This window comes from Ziziphus jujuba, chromosome 9 (assembly GCF_031755915.1).
Source record: "Ziziphus jujuba cultivar Dongzao chromosome 9, ASM3175591v1".
Classification (NCBI taxonomy): domain Eukaryota; kingdom Viridiplantae; phylum Streptophyta; class Magnoliopsida; order Rosales; family Rhamnaceae; genus Ziziphus; species Ziziphus jujuba.
The window spans coordinates 12,552,772-12,572,471 of record NC_083387.1 but is presented as its reverse complement, the minus strand read 5'-3'; the positions used below and the strand labels follow the sequence as shown (position 1 = coordinate 12,572,471).

The following is a 19,700-nucleotide window of genomic DNA, read 5'->3' as shown; positions in this document are numbered from 1 at the left end:
TTTCATATCTAACTTTATCATGGTGGTCATTGGTAGAATATTTGGGGTGTCATTAGCTGTGAAAATAGTGAACATAATAAAGCATTCAGAACATAAAATAATGCGATTACTATTTTTTAGATCCTCAACATAAAATACAAAATATAAATATTAATAGGGTCTTTGTAACACTAAAGATACTCATACACATATCAGGAACAATTAACCAAATCACCATAATTTAATGCATTGAACTGAGTCATCAACAGGGCAATTCAGAATCTGTGATTTATGGCATTTAATCAACTTCCACTATCATTCCAATCGTCTTACAAAGTAGCAAAAACCACCAATAGAGTAGCTTAATCATCTATATAGACCCTCATTAACAAGTAAGAGAAAATAAATATACTGGTAATTTCATGACATAAGTAAATATCAAAACATCCTATCCACTATGCCAATATTATATTGACACCCATTAACTAGATAAAATTAAATCTTACGATAGCTAGGAACCTAATATTTCATTTACTATGTGAACACATATCATATTGGTAGGCATAATGTAGAAAAAAATAAATGACACGATATATGAGTACTTAAAATCTTATACTAGTATACCAACTAGATACAAAACATCTTTAAGGAAAACTAAAGATATTTAATTTTGACCATATGTGCTTTAAACCAAAATTTGGAATGGAATTTTTTTTGTTATTTTTTGTTATTTATTTATTTATTAAAATTTTGTATTGATTGCTAATGCCAGCATGATTATGTCGATAAACTGACATCATCAGAAGGATTTTGCTAACATCAGCCATACACATCATGCTATGTCATCATACTTATATCAGCAGAATGCCCACATTGTGTTGTCTAATGCCATGCTGATGTCAGCAAGGCCGACATATAGTTTGACATCATGATGACATCAGTAATGCCAAACGACACATCATTTAGACCTTCTTCTAAAACCAACTGTGTTAGCGGGTCAACCTAATTGCTGTAAAATGAGTTGCGCGACTCATTTTCGATCCGATTTGAAAAAAAAGGTTTTTTTGATTGCCATTTCAGTGGCGGTCCAATCATTTGATGATGAGCAAGCAGAGTCCAAGTTCAATTTTTGTCAATTTCAACCCAAAACTAAAGAACAATCAACTTGTATACACACGAGTTCTTTTATGGTTTTCACAATTTTTCTTTGTTTCAAACCAAAAAATTAAAGCCCTATAATTATTCCCTTCCATACAAAGAATATTATTTAACAATACCTAGGTCATGATTTTATCAAAAAATAGATTTTCACAAAAAAATCATAAACAAACTTATTATACAACAACTACATAGAATATATAATAATATATATATATATATATCCAATCAAGCATAACAATTCAAAATCTCCAAATATACAAAATTTAGAGAAGGAAAAATAAAATGAAATATTTATATGGATCACATATCAACGGCCTATATATATATATATATATATATATATATATATATATACGCACACACAACAATAGAACAAACACAAAATGGATAGATCATGGTATTTAATCATGTGTCGACTGTGATACCAATTGTTGGAGAAAATATAATAAACACAGATCGTACATACATATTAAATTCCACTAAATTAACAAATTAATTTCAGAATCACTAATCTCCAAAAGTAGCCATTAATAAAATTAATCTGCAATCTGCAAAACAAAAAATATGTAATAGCAGTGCTTAAAATGGATACATTGCTCTCTAACTCCTCTTTTATAGATCTGTAAAGAAAATACGGCATGTATTTTTCACTCGCCTTCTCAATAAAACTTTAGCCTTTTAAAAATTGAAGCCATGTACAAGTTACATGACTTATCTATTATTTTTAACTCACATAAAAATAATTATTTAATAATAAATATAACAATAATAAAAACATGGATAAGCCAAATGGGCCTCTAAAGAGAGCCGATTCTGTAATCTAATGGGTCAACTAAGGTGTGTACATAAAGACCCTAATACATAAGCCAATAAATAAGTCAAGTCTCATTAATGACACAAATAAACTCTGTAAATGAGTTATTAATTACGCCAAATTCACAACATATTAATATATGAATATATATATATAGGGATATTTTATGATTAAGACAATCTGCATGCAGACAGCATCAAAAGCCGATGCCTTTCGGTGCAGTTTGCATGTGAACGTTCTGCACCGGAGAACTACTTTCTATATATATATATATATATATATATCTAACATTTAGATCTTCATCCGATTAAAGGGTCCAAGACAACAGCAGCATCGGCTGCCAAAAGGTCGATGATATCATAAATGGGGTAATAAAAAAGAATTTTAAGTTGTAGTGAGTTTGTTAATTAATATAAAATATCTTAAAGAAACGATCAACCTCAATGATACCATTGTCATATGAAGATGGATTCAAGAGTGGGTTGCTTAGTTGTTGTCGATGGGCAAGCTGGAATGTCAGAGCTAGTTGAATAAGTACCAATGACCAAGTATGGATAAGTATCAATGTCTTAAGTGTTAGATTTTTATGGATCTAAATATACATAATAAATTCCATAAGTCATAATTTACTAACCTCCAAACGCAGCCATTGATAAATTAGATCTTTAATCCTGCAAAATAGAAAATAATGTAAAGTAGTGCCTATGGACACACTACTCTCAAACCACTCTCAGATCTCTGAAAACCCTAATATCAAAATACCGTATGGCATCAATTGTTTGCTTGCCCTAGACCTTTAAATAGTCTCTGCAAGTCAGACTTATCCATTAATTTTGACACACATAAAATAATAATAATTTGATAATATAATTATACTAGGAAAAATATGGATGAGTCATTGGGCTTATAAAGAGAGTTGGTCCTCCAGTCCAATGGGCCAACTAGAGTCTTATAGAGAGTGTGTGACCAAGGGCCCTACTACAAAATAATAAAATAAGCCAGTCCCATTAATGGCATAAATAGGCCCTATAAGTGAGTAATTGATTATGCCAAGTCCACAAATATTAATTTAATTCAACATTCTCCCACTTGGACTGCATAATCATCATCATATAACCCAAACTCACTTACTATAGAATCTCCCGAACCATAATGCCATTTCATCCAAATATATAGTATACCGACAGGGCACAACAATATACTAGACTAGGCAGTAGAGATTCTCTCAGTAAATCTCCCAAAACATGTTACCATTTCAACTGAGCACTTTGCATGCCATAAACTCAGTCTAGGCAGTAGAGATTTACCTAACCATGTGCAATCCCCCAACACACAAAACCATTTCATTCAAGCACATTGCGTATCGATAGGATACAACAATATACCCAAACTAGATAGTAGGGATTCACCATGGCACCTGTGGATCAACATACACATATACATAGACTAATAGTCTCAACAGGCCTGTAAATATAAGGAGCAATAATATGTGTAATAAATCATCTCATAAATAAATAATGATCCACATACATCAATGTATTAAAATATTTAAAGAAATAAATAATTCTCAACATGGATATTACTACAGAAAACATAACAAACTCCCACTGACCCACAGCAGTCTCAACTGCTTAACAATCCCATACGGGACACATGCTCCTCAAATATGCCTACCGGTAAAGCCTTGGTCAGTGGATCTGCCACCATGCTATAAGTCGGCGTGTGAACAACAGTAATGAGGCCCTCTTCAACTTTCTCCTTTACCACAAAATATTTCACATCAATGTACTTCGCACCAGGAGTACCTTTTAAATTATTGGAGAAAGACACCGCTGCAGTATTATCACAATACATCATAATAGGCCTCTCAATGGAGTCAACCACTCCTAAATCACGGATAAAATTCCGTAGCCAAACTGCATGACGGGTAGCCTCATAACACGCCACATATTCTGCCTCCATAGTCGAGGATGCTGTCACTGACTGCTTGGCACTCCGCCAAGACACAGCACCTCCTGCCATGATAAATATATAACCAGTGGTAGATTTCTTATCATCCACACAACCTTTATAGTCTGCATCACTATAACCCACTACTTCAAGAGAGTTGGTGCGACGATATGTCAACATATGATCTTTAGTACCCTGAAGATACCTAAAGACCTTCTTAACTGCTTGGTAATGAATAGGACCAGGATTGCTCATAAATCTACCAAGCACACCCACAGCAAAGGCTATATCAGGCCGTGTACAAACTTGAGCATACATCAAACTACCTACTGCTGAAGAATAGCGAACATTCTTCATTGCCATCCTTTCTCTATCATTCTTGGGGCACTGATCCTTAGAAAACTTTTCACCTTTCGTAACTGGTACACTTCTAGGAGAACAATTATGCATATCAAATCTCTTAAGAATTCTATCAATATAAGCTCTCTGAGACAATTGCACTACATAATTAGTCCTATCTCGAACAATCTTGATGCCCAAAACAAAAGAAGCCTCACCAAGATCTTTCATATCAAAATAGTTGCACAACATCTGCTTTGTCTCAGCTAATAGGTCAATGTCATTAGTAGCCAAAAGTATGTCATCAACATACAACACCAGAAAAATAAAACTGCTCCCACTGACCTTCATATATATGCATCTATCAACAATATTCTCCTTAAAGCCATTTTGGATGACAACCTCATCAAACTTAAGATACCATTGTCTTGAAGCTTGCTTAAGACCATAAATAGATTTCTTAAGCTTACAAACCAAATTACAATTCCCCGTTTGTTGGAAACCAACTGGTTGAACCATATATACATCCTCATATAAATCACCATTCAGAAAAGCAGTTCTGACATCCATCTGATGCAACTCCAAGTCATAATGCGCCACAATCGCCATAATAATTCTAAAAGAATCCTTTGTGGATACAGGAGAGAAAGTCTCTGTATAATCAATTCCTTCCTTCTGGCTAAACCCTTTAGCTACAAGTCTAGCCTTATACCTCTCCACTTGACCATTGGAGTCCTTTTTAGTCTTAAAGACCCATTTGCACCCAATAGGCTTGCTACCCTCTGGTAACTCAACCAAATCCCATACTCCATTTGATGCCATGGATTTCATTTCATCTTCCATTGCATCCAACCAAAAATTTGAATTTGAACTGCTTATGGCTTCCTCATAAGTGACTGGATCTGAATCATCACTTATGTCAAACTCATGCTCCTGCAAGTAAACCTCATAGTCATCAGGAATAGCTGATCTCCTAGTCCTTTGTGACCTCCTCAAGGGTACATTAGCATCTGCAATAGCTGGAATATCCTGCTCTTCAACAATGAGTTCATTCTGACCAACTACTGGTTCATCAACTACTGGATCAACAATATCTTTATCAGGAACAACTATACTGGGAATGAAAACACTTTCTTCTCTAAATTGAGATTCCCTTGGACCATTACTATCATCAAACCCAAAATCATCTTCAAAATAAATGGCCCTGTCTGATTCCACGATCCTGGTGGTGTGAGAAGGACAAAAGAATCTTGAACCCCTAGATCCTATACAATAGCCAACAAAATATCCACTAATGGTTTTAGGATCCAACTTCTTAATTTGGGGATTATAAATCCTTACTTCAGCTTTGCAACCCCATATTCGAAAATGATGCAAATTAGGCTTTCTTCCTGACCACAACTCAAAAGGTGTCTTAGGAACGGACTTACTTGGAACTTGATTCAAAATATAAGCTGCCGTCCTTAAAGCCTCTCCCCACAAATAATCTGGCAACCTAGAATTTGCCAACATAGACCGCACCATATCCAACAAAGTTCTATTCCTTCTCTCAGCTATGCCATTTTGCTGAGGTGTACCAGGCATCGTATATTGCGCATCTATGCCACACTCACGCAAATAAATAGCGAAAGGCCCTGGGTTCCTTCCAGTTTCATCATACCTACTATAAAACTCACCACCTCTATCAGACCTTACAGCTTTTATTTTCTTATTCTTTTAAAGCTCCATCTTTACCTTAAACTCTTTAAAGGCAACTAAAGAATCTGACTTCTCACGAATAAGCTCAACATGTCCATAACGAGAGTAATCGTCAATGAAGGTAATAAAATATCTATAACCACCCAAAGCAATTGGTGTAAAAGGTCTACATATGTCAGTGTGGATTAACTCCAAAACATCTCCACACCTAGCTAACTTATCCTTTCTTACCTTGGCAGTTAACTTCCCTTTCACACATTCAACACAAGTCAACAGATCAGAGAAATCAAGATTAAGAAGTATCCCATCCTTCACTAACCTTTCCATTCTGTGCCTAGAAATATGTCCCAAACGTTTATGCCATAACATTGAGGAATTGTCATTAACTCTTGGGCGTTTGGAAGCAACAATAGAATTAACAGAGAAATTGAGACCATTATTAAATAAATCAAGCTTATATAAATTGCCACATAAAGTTCCAAAACCAACAACTTTACCATCCTTAAATAATTCAACTTTGTTATTTCCAAACAAAAAACTATAACCTTGACTATCCAAAACAGAAATAGATAACAAGTTTCTTCTTATTGAAGGTACATAAGAAACTTCTTACAACTCCAAAGCATATCCAGTGGAAAGCTTCAACTTGATTGTTCCCACAATGTCCACCTTCACTCTTGAGCTATCTCCCATATAAACATGCTGTTCAAGATTGGTTGGGCCCCTTCGGCTTATCATCCCCTGCAATGAATTAGTAACATGAATTGTAGCTCCAGTATCTAACCACCAAGAATTCATAGGCACATCAATAATATTGGTCTCAATCATTAAAATATTACCTTTCTTCTCTTGCTTTCCCTTTAAGGTCCAACAGTCTATCTTCTTGTGCCCAACTTTATTGCAGTATCCACACCTTCCATTGAAGTACTCTTTCCTTTGTCTAATCTGAAAACCACCATCCCTAGGTCCTTTAGGCTTCATACCAGAAAACTTCTTCCTATTGGGGTTAAAACCCTGCCCAGGCTTGAAACCTTGTCCTGGCTTGAATCCATGTCCCTTCTTTTGGAAAAACTTCTTGGACTTATCTACCTGATGTGAAACCATAGCAACAGACCTAGACTTACTTAATTTAATATCATCCTCTTCCTTGACAAGGATAGTAGTCAATTCCTCCAAACTACAACCTTCTTTCTTAGTATTCAAACTCGACCTTATATTATTAAACTGTGATGGAAGACTCCTCATTATAGAATAGGTCAAGAACTCCTCTCCAATGTCCATCTTAAGATCCTTCAGCTTATTATAATAGGAGGAAAGTAGCATAATATGGTCCCTTACTCCTTTAATACCATCATACTTGGTATTGTTCAATAGGTCCAAATAATGATGCTTCTCATTCATATCAAACTTGATAAACTTTTTTCCTATCTCCTCAAGAAGTCCCTTTGCAGTATCCACTTTAGGAATACTAGCATATATGGCCTCATCCATGTAATTCTCCATCATCATCATACAACACTTATTAGAGTGCTTCCAATCCTCATAAAGTTTCTTAGCTGCTACAGTACTTTCATCAGTCGGAATCTCTGGTGGATCTATCTCCAAAGCCAAATCCAATTTCATGAAGGTCAAATTCATAACTAAGGTTTTCTTCCATTTCTGATAATTTGTCCCATCCAATTTCATCATGGCAGTCATAGGCATAAGATTTGGGGTGCTACTAGCTGTAAAAATAGTAAACAACAAGACATTTAAAAAATTTAAGACAATTCAATTACTATTTTCCAGCCCCTCAACACAAAAACACAAACACAAATATCGCTTAGGGTCTTTGTAGCACTAAAGATACCCTTACGCGGGCCAGGGACAGTCAACCAAATAACCACAATCAAATGCATTGAACTGAATCACCGACAGGGCAACTCAGAACCTGCAATACATGGCATTTAATTAACTTCCACTGCCATTCCAGGCGTCATACAAAGCAACTAAAACTACCGACAAGGTAGCTTAATTACCCGCATAGACCCTGGTTAATAAATGGGAGAAAATAACATATTGGCAATTTCATGAAATAAGCAAATATAAAACATCCCATCCACTATGCCAATATACATTACATTGGTACACATAATGCAGATAAAATAAGTCTCACGACAGGTGAGTACCTAAAATCCCACATTACTATACCAACTAGGCACAAAGCCTCTTTGGGTAAGCTCACACAATCCAATTTTCCAATCACAAATATTTAATTTAATTTAATAAAATTGGAATGTGATAATTAAACAAATAAACAAACAATAAATAAATAAATTGAACAATTGAATCACTAAATTAATTAATAAATAAACAAAAATAAATCAATAAAAATAAATAAGTTTTTTTTTTTTTGGCCTGCTGACGTCAGCAAACGACGTGTCGTGCTGACGTCAGCAGATGACGTCAGCAACCACCCAGAACGACACGTCGTTTCTCTCTTCTTCTTCAGCCAACCGGGTCACGGGTGACCCGGTTCCAGTCCAAACGGGTCACGCGACCCGCGATTTTACCCGGCCAAATCTCACCTTTCCGGCCACCGTTTCCGACGATTCCGGCTGCGTTAGTTTCGTCTTCCCTTGGGCAACGTTTCCCACAAACAAATTTGATTCAAAAACAACTCAAAATAAACATCCAAGCTAGGTTTATTTTCGGCCAAAAACACAAACAAAAACCCATGGAAACATAAGAAATTCGAGCAAATTTTAGTCAAAATTGATGCTGTTTGTTTCGTTTATTCTTGGGAAACTTTTACCCAAATTAATTTGGTCCAAAACACAGAAAATCAGTATGTGAAATTCATGGTCGAAAACCCAGTTTTTTTTTTTTTTTTTTTTTTTTTGAACAAGCCCGATATTTACAAATAAATTTTTTTTTTATTTTATTTTAAGAACAAACAAAAACGACCATGAGTATATATATATATATTAGAACACTGATAATAATGGCAAAAACACAGATCAATATTCACATGCTAACTGCAATAAACTCCAAAGAAATTTACTATGCATATTAACCATGTGCTCTGATACCAATTGTTAGATTTTTATGGATCTAAATATACATAATAAATTCCATAAGTCATAATTTACTAACCTCCAAACGCAGCCATTGATAAATTAGATCTTTAATCCTGCAAAATAGAAAATAATGTAAAGTAGTGCCTATGGACACACTACTCTCAAACCACTCTCAGATCTCTGAAAACCCTAATATCAAAATACCGTATGGCATCAATTGTTTGCTTGCCCTAGACCTTTAAATAGTCTCTGCAAGTCAGACTTATCCATTAATTTTGACACACATAAAATAATAATAATTTGATAATATAATTATACTAGGAAAAATATGGATAAGTCATTGGGCTTATAAAGAGAGTTGGTCCTCCAGTCCAATGGGCCAACTAGAGTCTTATAGAGAGTGTGTGACCAAGGGCCCTACTACAAAATAATAAAATAAGTCAGTCCCATTAATGGCATAAATAGGCCCTGTAAGTGAGTAATTGATTATGCCAAGTTCACAAATATTAATTTAATTCAACATTAAGTCCTTCTGAATGGTTGCGATACCTATCGACATTAATCTAGCTAGTGAAGTTATGTCATAGTTGGAAGGTGAAACTGATGAAAATCCTAGCGCAAAGACACCTCAAGTAAACAACACAGAAGAAATGCCATTTTCATGCGAGATTTAAAGTTCTTGTAAATCTTTCTTAAGTGGTAAATCATACTTAAAATGCCAGAGATGGTTAGTACAAAAGGGGCATTTCTTCATCTACTTTTATGAGTCTGCAATCTTGAGCTATCTCAATGGTGTTAATGTAAAAACAAAGTTAAGAGTATGGATTTTAATGTTTTAAGAAATTGGCTACTAAGAGTTTTACCTCATCTGCTGTGTCTTTGTTGTCTACAAGGCAATGCTGGTGAAGCTTATCACCGAGCTTCGCCATCCGTATTTGGTTCGATGGTTCGCGTTCGCGGGTTTTATTGGGGAGACGATGAAAAGCTTGTTATCTATGACCAAGATTCTAAAGCGTAAAAGGCGCAAAGCGTGGTGAGATGACGATCGAGGTTAAGCCTCAAATCTTATGAGCGCATGCTTGGGCTTAGGCGTTTCATATTTTTATTAGTATTTTAGTTATCTTAATGCTATTAAATCAATAACATAATAGATATAGCTTGAAAGTCAAAAGATTTCTATTAGTGTCGTCTTAATGTATGGAATTAAAATAAGTTAGTGATAACTAATAATAACATATATATGCATATTGAAATATTTTATTTTCAAGTTTACAAAAAATTAAATCTTAAACTTTACAATTTCCAATTTTCCACCCAACAAAAAAAAAAAAAAAACTCTTGAAATCATAAATACTACAATTACATAATAATTTATAGGCATATTTAAAATTACAAAAACAATAAGTTCTATTAATAAGTTCTATTTTAACTTCATTATTATATTCAATATTAAAAATTTAAATTTAAAAATTAAAAATTAAAAAAGGGTAAAAAATGAAAATTAAATTAAAAACGCATCTTTTAATGCCAGGCTTCCACTTCGATGGTAAAATTTTAAACCAGAGTTGACCGCACTTTTTTTACGACTAACCGCTATGGGAGGCTTTTTTGCCACACCTCACTCTAGCCTCGATAACACCACCACCAGTGAGCCCTCTCTGTTTCTCTCTTTCTTCTGTGTACGTTGGCAAATTTACAATCTTTCTGCTAAAATACGCCTCATTTCCGTTCTTCCAGTAAAATGCACCGCTCTTCCTCATTTTTTGGGTAATGTATATGTTTATCTTAATCCTTCTTTTAGAGTCATAGGATCCCATTAGAAATTATTCATATTATAAATATAATAATCCAATTATCCAGAAACCAAAACAAATTAAAATAAGCAATGTATTAGTCAATTATAGCGCGCATATAATAATCCAATAGTAACTCCTTTTATCCATATAATAAACTTCATGAACAACAGTAATATGTGTAGTGCATAAGCATATATAGGGAAATCTGTGGTATTCATAATTCACGTGGTACATGGACAGGTTATGGTGTGGAAACTAGTAAACATAGAAAAACAGTCCTGCCTGCAGTACACGGTACTGGCTGGGACCTGGTGGCTCAGAAGAGTAGATGATTCTCTTAGATTTGCTATCCACACCGAACACATTATATACCGATATATATACCCCAGTTCATCTGTCACTTTCCTAGAAAAACCACCCGGGAAACATTTTTCTTTCCCTTGCTTGTTTTCTAGTGGTGAGAACTCTGCTAATCCTACCGTTTCATCACCTTTCTTTTTTCTTGTTTCTTATCTCTCTGCGTACTTCTTTATCTCTAAGCTCGTGAGAAGTGGGTAACTTTGCTGATGCACGCTGTCTGGTTTGTGCATATTTTTACTCTTATTTTTGGTCATTTGGTATGCATTTTTCTCTGGCCAGCTAATAGCTTTGGATTAACTTTTGCTAATTTGATTATTACTACTACAAAAAATAATAAAAAAAGTAATAAGATTGGTCATTTATAAGGGTAGCTAGCATTAGTAATGCACCTTTTATTGTACATGAGAATATTTGTTTTTTTTTTTTTTTTTCCCCTCTGTTTCTAACATGTATATGATTATTTAGGAAAACAGGCTCATCACCATGTCACCTATCTCTTGAGGTCCGGGTTAAGATAGATAAGAGTGTTGGTGCAAAAATCAACAATCAAAATATTGTGCACCTCTTTCATTATTGATGAATTCCGCGATGTCTATTTGAGGGCGCCGCTCAGAAGAGGCCATTGAATTTTCTGTGAAAAATAAATAAGAAAAAGAGAGATAGTAATAAACTTGCAGAGATTATTCCTTGTTTGATGGCTTAAAGCCTTTATATAAACTTTTAGTTTTAATTAGAATCTACAATTTATTCAGGTTTGGACAATCCAAATAGATTGAATCACACAATCCTAATTATTTTAAACAGTTTAAATTTGCCCTTTTTTTTTTTTATCCAGATATTTTGGGAGTGATAAAATATAACCCCACAAAGAGACTGTTAGGAGGCTGGCATACATTCAGGAGAAGAAACATGTTCGTGGCAACATTAAACTTGCTAACCTCCTCTTAAATCCTGATATGGAGCCCGTAATAAGCAATTTCGGCCTTGACTGCTTATCTTTGGCCACACCAGAGCAAGTTGGTTCAGCTTGAGGCCTTAAATATTGACATCTATAGAAATATCAAATGCACAAACTACATTAATGAAAATATTAAAATTTATTAAATATTAATAAAAATGACGAAAATTTATATATAATAAAACAAATAAAAAATTTTATTGAAATTTTAGTATTAGTTTATTCAATATATTAATTATCAATTTAACTATAAAAATTGAAAAAATATTGAATATATATATATATATATATATAGTTAACGGACTTAAAAGTAAAGGATGGTGGATATAACTATAATAATATTAATAAAAAATGCAAAAAAAAAATACGTATCCAGTAAAATTATTCATTATGATACAACTATTGTAATTACATTACCCATTAGAATTATTATAATTATATTATGATTAATTAATATTATTTTAATACCATATAAAACTCCTTACTGAGTTGGGTTTGAATTTGTTAGTTTCTTGCTGTTGATACCCAATTTTGATTTAAAGCACCTCATAGGTCCAATCAATCTAAAATGCGTGTTTTATTTAAATAAATCCATTTTTATGCAAATGACACTCTCAAAACTACTTATGGAGCATTTGATTGAGTAATTTAAAAAATAAATGAAAATAAAAAGAAGAAAATAAGAGTCATTTAATAAAATTAGTTTTTACGAGACTATGTAAAGTTAATTTAGAATTCCAAAAAGAAACTTGCTTTTGTGGGAAAAACCAAACAATTTGTTTGGTGCACCCATTCAATAATAATGTTCCAACTTTATATCCTATGTGTGTAAACTTTATATATTATTATTGATTTTAAAAGTTTAAATAGTATATCAAGTTATATCTAACTAGTGATTTAAATTTAAATGTTTAGGATTTTAAGCTATAATAGCACATTAAATTGCCACTAATTTTGAAAATTTGAATTATTAGTATGCGGATTTATTATATATATCAAGTTCTATATAATAAATCTCTTGTAAGTAGGAAATCGAAACTTTCCCTTCTAGCTATCTACTTAGCTACCAAGGACTCCTTTGGTCCCTCCAAACTGCTTCAGTTTATACAAATTCTGTTTTATTTTTAGTTTTACTATTGCAATTTGGGAAAGAGATTAAAGTTTGCACTCTAAACCTAAACCCGAAAGTATATTATTAGTAATTTTATTATCATGCCAAGCCTATGAATAATAAAGTACTTTAAGAATTTGCATCCCGACAAATTTAATTATTTATTTTTTTTGACAATATACAAATTTAATTTGATTTAAAATATTCTCCAAACAAGCATTCATTCCCCAAAACCAAAATTAAAACCAATCTCAAATCCAATCATTAAGACTGTAAATGGTTGGAGTAGCTTGTGAGCAGCTCAAGCTCGGCTCAATTTTAGCTCGCTTGAAGTGGACTTGTAAGGAAAACCAGCTAACTTTTAATAAGAAACAAAATTTGGGAGGCAATCTTGAATAATAAATTAAGTTTATGAATAGCTTATGAGTAATTTGAATTTATAATTTATATATATTTATATAAAAATTATGTTATAAATTTAACCAAATTGAATATTTATAATGCCTAAACAATATTTTTTTATATTTTAAATTTATATATTTTTTAAAAACTAATTAATTTTATAAATAAATTAATTGAATAAATAAAATTTATTAATTATTAATGTTAAAATTATTATTTTAAAAAAGTAAATGTTCAATTTTTAAAATTTGTATATTATAACAAATTGAGTCGAATTAAACTCAAATTTTTCATAAACTGTTCAAATCAAACTCGAACAAATTATTTTAAATTTTTATGAGCATGAATTGATATTAAATATTTTTAAAATCATATAATCCAAGCTTGAAAATACTAATATTAGGCTCAACCTAGCTCATTTACAACCTTACCGAACACCCACCCTCTATTCTCAATTGCCAAATGAACCAAAATTTTAAAATAGAGCTTTTCAGTAAGAGATATGGACTGAAGAAATATGCCAATGAGGTCCACTAGGCCTGTATGATTCAAAAGTTTCCCCGATTAGAAATCAAAACTCAAATAATTGAATATTCACCCAAAAAAAAAAAAAAAAAAGCTCAAATAATTGAATGGTGGAGGTGGACCCATTCAATAAAAATGCTCTGATAGTACGACCAGTACGAGCCACGTTATCCTCACACATCGCTGTGAGGTACTTATAACGCATTCACACACACACACACTCACATAAACAATGAAAACGTGATGAAGAAGAAGGATCTTCAACAGAGCTACCTACACAGCTCCCCATGTGAGGAAGAAAAAAGGTACTCGTTTGGTCGTTACCGAAACTACTCCTCTGTGTCTAATTTAATATGGTTTAAATCATTCTCAAAATAACTCCTGCATTCATCCACCAAACACCCAATTTCCCAAAGACCATGGATCCAATTTTTGCGCAGTTGATTCCAATTTTAATGTTTATATCTGAATAAATTTATTCACAATTCTATTAGCTATGTAAGCATTTATTTTATCATGTGTAAATCATTAAAAACTAAAAGAAAAAAAAAACCAGTAATTAAATAACATAACAATAATAACATGCATAAAAAAATATTATATTTAAGTTAAATGTATAAAAATAAAATAAAAAAAAGACACGTAGTACGACATGATTTTTCAAAAAAAAAAAAATGGATTGAATGGATGGGTTTGATTAGAAATTTGTACACTGGTACTAGAAAGCAATAACTCAAATATATTAGGAGGTGGAGCCGTTCGATACAAATGCTCCGACAATACGACGGTACTAGCCACGTGAACCTCATGCAACAGCTGTAAGATTGGAAGCGATTTCAGACAAAGAAAAATCTAACTAACTACAACAAAAACACCATCAATGTGATCAAGAACAAGAAAAAGAAGAAGTACAGTGCAGGTAGCTACCTGTTGAGCTCGCAAATATAAAGGACTCTATTTGTTCCTTCTCAATCTCAAACTACTCAGCATTCTCCAAGCAACTCCTCCTGCATTCATTTTCATTCCTACCAAAAAAACCTAAAAACCCCAATTTCCCCAAACCCCGGCCATGGAAATTCCAGCTTCACAACTCAACAAACCAACCAAAAATATCTTCATCTTATCAGGGCAGAGCAACATGTCAGGCCGTGGCGGCGTATCCAAAGACAAACCAAGAACCTGGGACGGCGTCGTTCCACCGGAGTGTCAACCTAACCCTTCCATACTCCGCCTGACCGCCAATCTCCACTGGGAAACCGCCAACGAACCCATCCATTCCGACATCGACAGCAAAAAGACCTGCGGTGTTGGCCCCGGCATGTCTTTCGCCAACGCGGTGAGGGAGCGCGTGGGGCTGGTGGGTTTGGTGCCGTGCACGGTGGGTGGTACGGCGATCAAAGAGTGGGCACGGGGTGAAGAACTGTACGAGAACATGGTGAAGAGGGCGAAAGAGAGCGTGAAAGATGGGGGAGAGATCAAGGCCTTGCTTTGGTTCCAAGGAGAGAGCGACGCGTTGGCTAAGGAGGATGCTGAGGCTTATAAGGGCAACATGGAGACGCTGATTCGTAACGTGCGTGAGGATCTTGGTCTGCCTTCCCTTCCTATTATCCAGGTTAGTTCAATTATTATTCATCTTCTTAATTACTTGATCGGTTTGACTTTTTATTTTTATTTTTTGATGGATTACTGACACTGTTTTGACTGTCCAAAATTTTATTTTATGGTATTCACGATCAAAGGTTGCGATTGCATCAGTAGATTTGAAGTATATGGCGATAGTAAGGGATGCGCAACTGAGTATGCAAGTCCACAATGTCGTGTGCGTGGATGCCATGGGGTTGCAACTGAAAGAAGATAATCTCCACTTAACCACAGAATCCCAAGTTCAGTCGGGTCATAAGCTGGCTCATGTCTATCTTTCATATTTTGAAACACCAAACCCTCCTTCGCTTTCTTGGGCTTGAATAAAGTTCATCCAGATTGATAGGATTATGGTATGGTTCTTGTAATGGGCTTGTTACTTGGTCTTTTATCTCTTTAAAGCTTTGCTTGTCTTGTCTTTTTCTCTTTTTTTTGGGTGTGGTTAAATAAGCTTTGGTTGTCTTGTAGTTTGAGCTTGGTAAGCCTTGAATAAATTACTGAAGTTTGATAACAATTCCAAAATCATTCAGGTGGGAAAAAGGCCATGGAAATAATTGACATTTTATTACTCCTTGGATGGTTTTAAAATTAGCAAATGATTAAAAATTAATATATATATATATATATATATTTGGTTTTAGCAAGTTGTATAGTTGGTGGAGATCATGGTTTATTTTACTTAGAGAGATTTGGTAGCAATACGTGGCATTAGAACTTTGTCACATCTCATTTTCAAAGTTTGGTCTATAGATAACAAGGGCAACATGAAGAGAAAGTCATAAACAAGGCCTCCAATTCTGCAGATTTGGACTTCTTATGTAAGGCACTCTTGACTTCACGTAAGATTGGTCAATCCAATGGACAAAATAACCAGTTTTTGAAAGCGAAATTTGCATGTTTTATCTTTCACCATGAACAGAAGGCAAATGAACCTTTTTAACAAAACCTTTATCAAAAAGGCAAAATCAAAAAAAAACAAAAGGCCAATCAATTCTTTCTCACTGTGCTCCTTTGAGTAGTGGGATTATTAGAACTAGAATCAAGCACCACCATGAAAAATCATAATCTTGAGTCAACACCTCTGTACAGAAGCAGGAGCCTCTCCAAATCCACCGGTTGCCAACAATATTATCTTACAGTTTGTGAGTCAATGGGGTCAACTGCCTTAATGCAAGGCTATCCTTGAAATTAACAGATTCAAGCAGGGAGTTAACGAAAAAATGCAAAAGGACTACTCCGCAATAATGATACAAGTTCAGGGGGCTCAATATGCAATGAAAAAAAATAAAAATATAAAAAAAAAATGAGAGACCAACGGCCTGTTTAGTCCCAATTCTTTCTGTTTTCAAAATATTATTTTAAAATAAAAAATAAAAAACTTTTTATTGTTATTTTATAAAAGTAAAAGGTGTTTAAGTAAATAATATCTGAAAACAGTTTTCAAAAATAAAAAAATAAAAAATATATTTGACTAAATGGTTTTCAAATTTATTTTTAATAATTTTCGGCATGTTATATGTACAAACATGTAATTTTTGTTTTTTATATTTTCAATTTTTTCAAATCTTGCATCATTATTAGTAATTCATTCACATTATAATATATATATATATATATATATAAATTTTTTTATTGTAGATATTTAATTTTTCATTGTAGTTGGCATTCTGGAACCATGTTTCTCCACTCCATGTATGACCAGCTGCTACGCCACGTTAATCGATCAATTACTGTTTTACTAATTAATTATTAAACTTAATTGATATTATACAATATATATTATCAATGCGTAGATATGAGTTTAAAGCACATAGATACATGTGCATATATAAATAATATGACGGTTGGGATTTTGGATTGAATTCTACAATCACTATTAAGTTATTACATTCTTCCCGGCCAATATAATATCTCCTACTAGAAACATTCATAAATTTTATATTAGCATAGAAATTAAACTATTAATTTTTATATGCTATTAATATAGTCATGCCATATGGTTAGAGCTTCTTACCACCATTACAAAGAAGAGGGAAAAAAAATATAAAAAATAAAAAAAAATAAATAAATACAATGGAATATAAAGGAAAAAAAATTTTAAAAAAAAAACAACAAGAAGAAAAAAGAAAAAAAAAAAGATATCTCATAGAAAAATGGAAAACAATGAAAAATAAAAAAAATACTGAAGTTAAGAGGGGAAAAAAAAAGAATATTGGATAGAAAATGGAAAATATGGAGAAAAAAAAGGAATATTTTATAAGAAAAAATGGAAAATAAGGAAAAAAAAATGATATAAGAAGTCTTTGCCAAAAAAAAAATGATAAAAGAAGTAAGATAAATTAAAAAAAAAAGGAAAAAAATGGAATATTTTATATGAAAAAATGGAAAATAAGGAAAAAAAATAATTATATATATAAAAAAAAAGATAATTGATATAAGAAATCTTGGCCAAAAAAAAAATGATAAAAGAAGTATGATAAATTAAAAAAAAAAAACTGAAGCGGGAAGATAAGGAAAATAAAATAAAAAATAGTAATAATAAAAAAAGATAATTGATATCACTGATAACAGATGAACGATTAAAAAAAAAAAAAAACATAATAGCCTCTTGTTTAAAAAAAATTAGAAGACGGAAGAGAAAGGCCAAAAAATAAAAATAAAATAAAAATTTGAGTGAACGTAAAAATTCAACCGATCAATCGCAAGACAAAATACACTTCTACCTTTCTCTCTTCACAATTTTCTCTTTTTGAGGTACAACAAAAAATGGAGTATAAATTCTCTCTCTATAATGGAGAGACTTAAGTTAATAAAAAACTATTAATGACGAAGTAGATTAACTTCAGTGGTAAAGCATCTTTATTTGTGTCTATGAGAATATAAAATTGAATAACATAAAATTGAATTATACGAAGATAGGAGAAATAGATAGTTTGTATTTAGGTAATTTATTCAAAAAAAAATAAATTATAATTATTTTTAAATTGTGTAAAAATATAATTTTATTGTTCTCTAAATTTTAATCTTTTATTTGTTTTTTAAAACTGTTTTTTAAAAATTATTAATCAAACAATTTGTTTGTATTTTGAAAATAATTTTTTATTTCTATAATAAAAAACTGTTTTAAAAATAATTGACCAAGCGGGTCCAACATGCCCAACCCATATAGTTTGGGGTACTTATTTCAATTATCATTTTGAAATATAAACGAATTTATAATGAAATAGATAACTTTAATAATTGAGTATTTTATCTATGATTATAAAAATATAAATTCAAATTATCAAAAATAAATTGAAGTTTTAAGTAGTTTGTAAAATAGATTTGTATCCAAAGTACAAACGAATTTAGAATACAATTCCATTTTTAAGACTTAACCAGAAAAAAAGGAAAAAAAAAAAATTCCATTTAGGACTCTTTGGAGACGATTAGGAATTTGAATCCAATATGAATTGTACCAAGCTAACATACATAAACACAGCTAGCAGATTAACCTTGAAAAAGGTGTGCGACTTTTGTAGTTTCTTGGCCTTGACTGTTCAAAGCATTATCTAACTTTAGGATCAGAATGATGACGGTTCACCCTCCTTTTTATTGCCTGTTTTAACGGAATAAGGCTCTGTAGGTGACATAGAACTTGTGCATCCACAATGAAAATTGGATAACCACAATAAAATTGAGTTGGATACTGAGTAGATTTCATGGATAAAATCTTGAACAACACACGTAACAGAAAGTTTATTCAATCAATAGCCCGGTTCAGAGTTCAGACGTACCCAAGTCGCCATTCAGCGACCTCTCAACCATCCCCCACTACTTTTATTGGAGACCAAAGCACAATGTGAAAGAAAGTCCACCTGAGTTGAAGAATTTGGAAACAAACTTTCCATGCGGTAGAGAATCAACG

The 19,700-nt window shown here is 32.7% G+C and overlaps 2 protein-coding genes across 3 annotated transcripts; one reads left to right on the top strand and one right to left on the bottom strand.

Moving 5' to 3' along the window:
* Positions 1-6,269: 6,269 nt before the first annotated feature.
* Positions 6,270-10,062, bottom strand: LOC132799494 (uncharacterized). Of its 2 annotated transcripts, none has more exons than XM_060811503.1 (3): positions 9,864-10,062; positions 9,077-9,113; positions 6,270-7,665 (listed from the first exon to the last, which is right to left on the bottom strand). In XM_060811503.1, the coding sequence occupies exons 2-3, from the start codon at positions 9,090-9,092 to the stop codon at positions 6,551-6,553; spliced, it is 1,131 nt and encodes a 376-aa protein (XP_060667486.1). In that variant the 5' UTR covers positions 9,093-9,113; positions 9,864-10,062; the 3' UTR covers positions 6,270-6,550. The 2 variants fall into 2 exon arrangements, with proteins under 2 accessions (XP_060667486.1, XP_060667487.1); XM_060811504.1 differs by lacking the exon at positions 9,864-10,062 and having other exon boundaries at positions 6,270-6,682; positions 6,781-7,665; positions 9,077-9,521.
* A 4,968-nt stretch (positions 10,063-15,030) lies between these two features.
* LOC107426975 (probable carbohydrate esterase At4g34215) lies at positions 15,031-16,307 on the top strand. Its single transcript, XM_016037265.4, has 2 exons — positions 15,031-15,764; positions 15,892-16,307. Exons 1-2 carry the CDS (start codon positions 15,222-15,224, stop codon positions 16,114-16,116), a joined length of 768 nt encoding a protein of 255 aa, XP_015892751.3. The 5' UTR covers positions 15,031-15,221; the 3' UTR covers positions 16,117-16,307.
* Positions 16,308-19,700: the final 3,393 nt, after the last annotated feature.